At 39.2% G+C, this 5,251-nt stretch overlaps 2 protein-coding genes across 2 annotated transcripts in view; one reads left to right on the forward strand and one right to left on the reverse strand.

Moving 5' to 3' along the window:
- LOC106516046 (zinc finger protein ubi-d4) overlaps positions 1-2,918 on the forward strand; it is a gene marked incomplete in the record, with an annotated part of 7,641 nt that extends 4,723 nt beyond the window's left edge. The window contains 2 exon segments of the mRNA XM_014006216.1: positions 1,172-1,253; positions 2,231-2,918. Of these exon segments, the coding sequence (XP_013861670.1) occupies positions 1,172-1,253; positions 2,231-2,316 (168 nt within the window).
- Positions 2,919-4,064: 1,146 nt separating this feature from the next.
- Positions 4,065-5,251, reverse strand: part of slc24a6a (solute carrier family 24 member 6a) — a 14,005-nt gene continuing 12,818 nt past the window's right edge. Inside the window, exons 16-17 of the mRNA XM_014006202.1 lie at positions 4,988-5,053; positions 4,065-4,774 (exon numbers count right to left, since the gene is read on the reverse strand). Coding sequence (XP_013861656.1) covers positions 4,664-4,774; positions 4,988-5,053 — 177 coding nt within the window. The 3' untranslated portion in view covers positions 4,065-4,663. The remainder of the gene's footprint in view (positions 4,775-4,987; positions 5,054-5,251) is intronic.

Raw genomic sequence — 5,251 nt, forward strand, 5'->3', positions numbered from 1 at the left:
GCACTTTGGTTCCAAAAGTTGGGCTTGGGACCCAATTATGGGTCATGAAGCACCTTGGATAATCTCCAGAAATCAATTTTAAGGGTAATAAAATAATTGCTGATGTAATATTTTCCCTATAACTATTACAAAAACACAAAAAAGTATAAATAAGTATTTATATTTGTGTATAAGCTGTTTGGAATTTCAAAAAACCTGTGTTTTTAGGGTTATTAACAAAGTTTGTGTACTCAGACCAGTAATATTTGGGGTCACAAGTTTTTGCCATGGATATTTTGTGGGTCAGAAGATAAAAAGTTTGGGAACCACTGCTCTAGGCTGCAGACCCAAATATACAGCAATTTTATGTGCTTATCAGATGTAGAAAATATTTTTGTAAATATATATATTTAATGGCTAGAAAATCATTTTCATAATATTAAATGTGTGGTTTACAAAAAGAAAACCTCATTTAATCTTCTGTCATTTCTTGACTTGATTCCAGGCTTCTGCTGCTTAAAAAAATGAAATTCCCCCTAAGTTGCATTAATCTCTAAGTGTTTGGTTAAACCTACAAGAGCTCATTGGGGTTCATGCACTGCGGTTAAATAGTGCAAAAGAGATAAAGTCTAAATCATTTTATAGTGTCTCAGATTTTTTTTTAAACTCGAAAACAAGTAAAATAATAAATCTACAGTTAAATTTACTAACTGTAATTTAATTATTTTTTCCAGTCTTCAGAAAAGAGTTTGTCTTTGGTTCACTAGCTGCACCTACTACTAAAAGTTCCAGTAATAAGGAGGGTCATCTTCTTTTTTCATATGTCAGAAGACGTTTCCCAAAAAGAGCTGGTTCTCACAGTTATTATAATTAGGCCTGGGCTTGATTTGAGCTGATGCAGTGAATGTCAGCAAGCTGGCTGTAAGTGATGGAAAAGGTCTGCAGTTATCCTCTGGAGATGATTTGACATGCTCCATATTTCAGTTCCATTTAAAGGTTGAATATTGGGTCACTTGTGAAAACTTTACACAGAGCATCTGTCAGTGTAAAATACTCAGTGCCTCAGCTTCTCCTTGTTTCCTTCTATTTTAAATGGTCAAATTATTTACGCAGTTATTACAGAATCAGACGGTGGCAACACTTTGATTGATTTTCTGTTCGGGTTTGCCAACCTATTGTTGTGTTTCTACAGGACCAGCTGCTGTTCTGTGACGACTGTGACCGAGGATACCACATGTACTGTCTAACTCCACCCATGACCGAACCACCAGAGGGTAAGCCGCTGCGTTACAGTGGAGGTCACCTGATTAGGAAGACTTGTTGTTATAAAGGTCATCGTCATGGCAGCAGCCATTAATCTGACCTGTTGCCTTTTTTTCTCTCATTGTTTGTTGAGAGGCCACAGGTTTTCCTGAGGGATGAACATAAACACGTTAAAGTTTCATTCTGTGTGTAGATACTTTTAGCGTCATGGCGAACAATCAGGGGTCCTAATAGTTTTGGTCATTGTTGTGTTGATACATCAAAACAAGCAGCTCAGTCTAGAGTAGCGTGATATGACACAACGTAGCAAAAGAACCTGTTTAAACCAAACCAACAATCAGTGGGATTTTGGTGAAACTGAGGAGAAAACTCAGTCCATTTTGGAGCTCTGCTGCTCAAACGTCCAAGTAGAAACATAATTAAAACTTTAAAAGAGTTACAGAAAGGTGAACTTTGATTGGCTGAATTGGCATTTTGATATTGTTTATGTTTATTTTATTTTCTTAATAAAAATCACTGCTTGGGCTTCACGATCTTTAGAGATTATTCTATGGAAAAATATCCAGCCAGCAGCTGATGATGTCACACAGCAACTTTTGAAATATCAAAAAATGACAAGTCTTCTGCAAACAAACACTTTACTTTCACAAATCCTCCCAAAATACACAGTTCACCCCCAAAAATTCACTTATATTTCAGTTAAATTAGTTCTCCTCCAAACAGGAAGTGAAGGGTCTTTTTAAGTATCTGCTGCATAAAACACTTATTTCAGTTCCTTGCTGCAGCTCATTAACTTGGCAGCCAGGGAGTGACAGACAGGTATGTTGTTACCATGGTAGCCAGTGGCAGCAGACAAAGTTTTAACATGAAAATGTAGGCATCTTTTCTTGCTTTATGATTGATGTTGGAGCTTTGAGCGGCAGCGACATGTTTTTAGTTCTCCGTTGTCGACCTGCTGCTTCATGTTCCTGTTTTGTGTTGTTTGCAGGGAGCTGGAGCTGCCACCTGTGTCTGGCTCTGCTGAAGGACAAAGCCTCCATATACCAGCAGAACCAGAGCTCTGCCTCCGAGTGACATCAGAGCACCAACCCCACATCCCCCACAAACTCCCAGATCAAATAGTCAGACCTCCTCTCAGTCCGGACCACCTAAGATCCCAGATCAGCTTTATAAGCCTTTCTCCTCTACACATCGTATTGTACTAAGATCATGCAGTAACCACAGCAACTGCCTTCTCAATGGTAGCTCCCAGGAGAGAGAGAGGAAAACAAAGATTAGCATCAGAGCTGATAATCTGCAGCCCTTCACACAGCGTCGACTGTTGAGAAAGTCTCCCCAAATGATCTATTTTTACTCCGAAAATGACACAGAGACGATGTTCGGTCCGAGGATGTTCTTATCGTGTCTGACTGTTGCTTTTCTAGTGGCTTTTTGTCCGTGTGTACCGTTGTCCCATCGTAGGAGCATTTACTGTGCGTTTTTTAAGAGGTTTTCCACAACCAAACAGCCACAGATCACAGCAACTCGTCTCGACGAAGTAGCAGGACAAAGGCGGTAAAATAAGTTAGTATAAAAACTTGATGGCGAATGACTCTTTTTATGGTTCAGTGTATTAAAATACAGATCAGCTGTTTCAGACACTACACGAGAGAGACTGTAGAGTTCATCAAACTAAACTAAAAGCATCACTTTTTTTTAGTTCACCGTCACCATACTGTTGCATCATTTGAGTTCTCTGTTTTTAAAAATACTTTGGCAGCTTTATATTTCCTTTCACACATCATGCTGAACTCATTTACAACACTGAGGCTGGTTTGCATGCAGAACAGACACAGTTTCATATCACAAGTGTTTCTTCAATTTGTTTTTTTTATTTTCTACATTTTATATTGCCTGATATCCTGTTAGTATTTTGGGGTTTTTACTAGTTGAATTTTTGTAAAAAATCTGGTATTGCGAACACTTCAGTATATAGCTCCTGATGCATTCTATGTACTGTAATGACTTTTCTATTTTTTTTGTTATGACTGTAACATGTTTGAAATCATTTTTTTTTGTTTTTCTCTGAAATGTCAGACTTTTATCATGAGTATTTGTATAATGACGTACTTTGTTGTATTATTTTTATTTTTTACATTTATTTTGTATTGAAGCCAATTTAGCCCGACTGAAATAAAAAAACAAAAATCTCTGAAATGTTCTAATGCACTTTTTAGTATATAACTAGATTTTTTGGTACATCAAATTACATTTGTACTTGCTGATCCTTCTCCAGTACGGGTCTCTGCAGTACGTTGTCTTGTGGGCGGAGCCAGCCCTACACACTTTGGTGGAGGTTTTGATGTGGGCGGAGTTTTTCCTAACCGTGATTGGTCGGATTGACGTCTGATTTATTGACTGTCTAGGTACAGTTTAAAACAGAACAATGACTCAAATAAAAATTGTGAAAATGTAAACATAATTTGACTTAAAAGTTCATGCGGCAAGCGTCTCAAATTATGCCTAATTTCATATTCATTATAAATTTTTAGCAATCATTTTACAGGCTGGTTAGGGGTGTTTTGATTGTACACATCCCTCCATATGTATGACATTCAAATTTCATGCAGCTAGCACCTTCTTTTCTCAAGTTATGATTAAAATTAATCTTAAAAAACATGTTGCTTCCTGTCCAATAGATGCTACTCCACAAGTAGGGCCGTCTCTGCCCACAAGAAAACGTTCTGCAGAGACCCCCTGCTCATCCTTCTAGGATGCTTTTCCAATTTTTCTTTTTCTTTAAAGAGCTCAAAGAACAAAGTCTGAGGCACAGAGGAGAAAGCTTGCAGAACAAAGGGTTTTATTGCACTCGTACCTCAAGAAGAACTGCACTCGAGGACTCACCGAGCAGACACTCAAAACCACTTCTGCCCAGAGGCTTTTGAAGGAGGGGGCGACAGAGACTTAGTGCAAATATCTGCAGTGTGCCTATCAGCCATGCTGGACCATTTACAGCCACAGAGGTGTGACAAAAACCGTGACACTAAACAGGAAGCGGGAGCACAAACTGAGAAGCAACTATATAATCTTACACATAATATCTTTGAGGTGCCCAAAACCGACACGCTTTCGGGGTGCAGGGATACAAATTCAACACTTTATATTTAAACTTTGTTGTGACACGTTAAGTGCAGCTGGGTTTGATTTCACAAAACGTGTGCTGAAGGTGCTTCGGTACAAAACTTTAAAACACTTGTTTATCAAAGGTAAACATAACTGACAGACACCTGGTGTCACAGTGATGCTGCTTAAACAGCCACTGTGAGGATTTAATTAATGAAATGTCTGTTTAATGGCAGCAGTGAAGGGTTCAAACTAATCAGGCTCCTGGTCTGTGTGGGACAGTGTGTGTGTGTGTGTGTGTGTGTGTATGCGTGTTCCTCTACAGCTTCTCAAAGCCGACAGAGCAGAGGAGGAAGATGGCGTAAAACAGCAGCAGGCAGAGGCCCAGCCTGCGGTCCAACCTCCAGCGGTTCAGATGGACGCACAGAACCTGAGCAGTGATGAACAGAGACAGACGAGCTTTAATGAGCCGTACTGTTGAGAGTCCAGTCGCAAAGACGTTTTACAGAAGTCTATCAAAAGCTCTCACTGATTTGGGATGATAGGATCAAAATGATGTGTGTGAGGGAGAACAGGAAGAAGTGAGTCTGTTTACGCTCAGAATCAGATCTGTGATGTATAACAGAGGTCAGGTTGTACTCACGGTGAGGGAGACCGAGGCCAGCAGCAGAACCACAGAGTACACCAGGCCTTTGCTGTTGATTGTCACCTAAAACCAGGCAGAAACAACTATTAGTTAAGCTTTAAAATAAACATTTATTACTGAAACCCACAGTGGTGTTCACAGTTCTGCTAATCCCCTAATAGACAAATTAGCTTCTCATTTAGCATATTAGCGTTTTTGATAGCTTTGGAAATCGTTAACGGACTGATTTGCTTCTGCTAAATTAGGTTCTGCTAATATAAT

This window comes from Austrofundulus limnaeus, unplaced genomic scaffold (assembly GCF_001266775.1).
Source record: "Austrofundulus limnaeus strain Quisiro unplaced genomic scaffold, Austrofundulus_limnaeus-1.0 Scaffold1, whole genome shotgun sequence".
In the NCBI taxonomy this organism is placed as follows: Eukaryota; Metazoa; Chordata; class Actinopteri; order Cyprinodontiformes; family Rivulidae; genus Austrofundulus; species Austrofundulus limnaeus.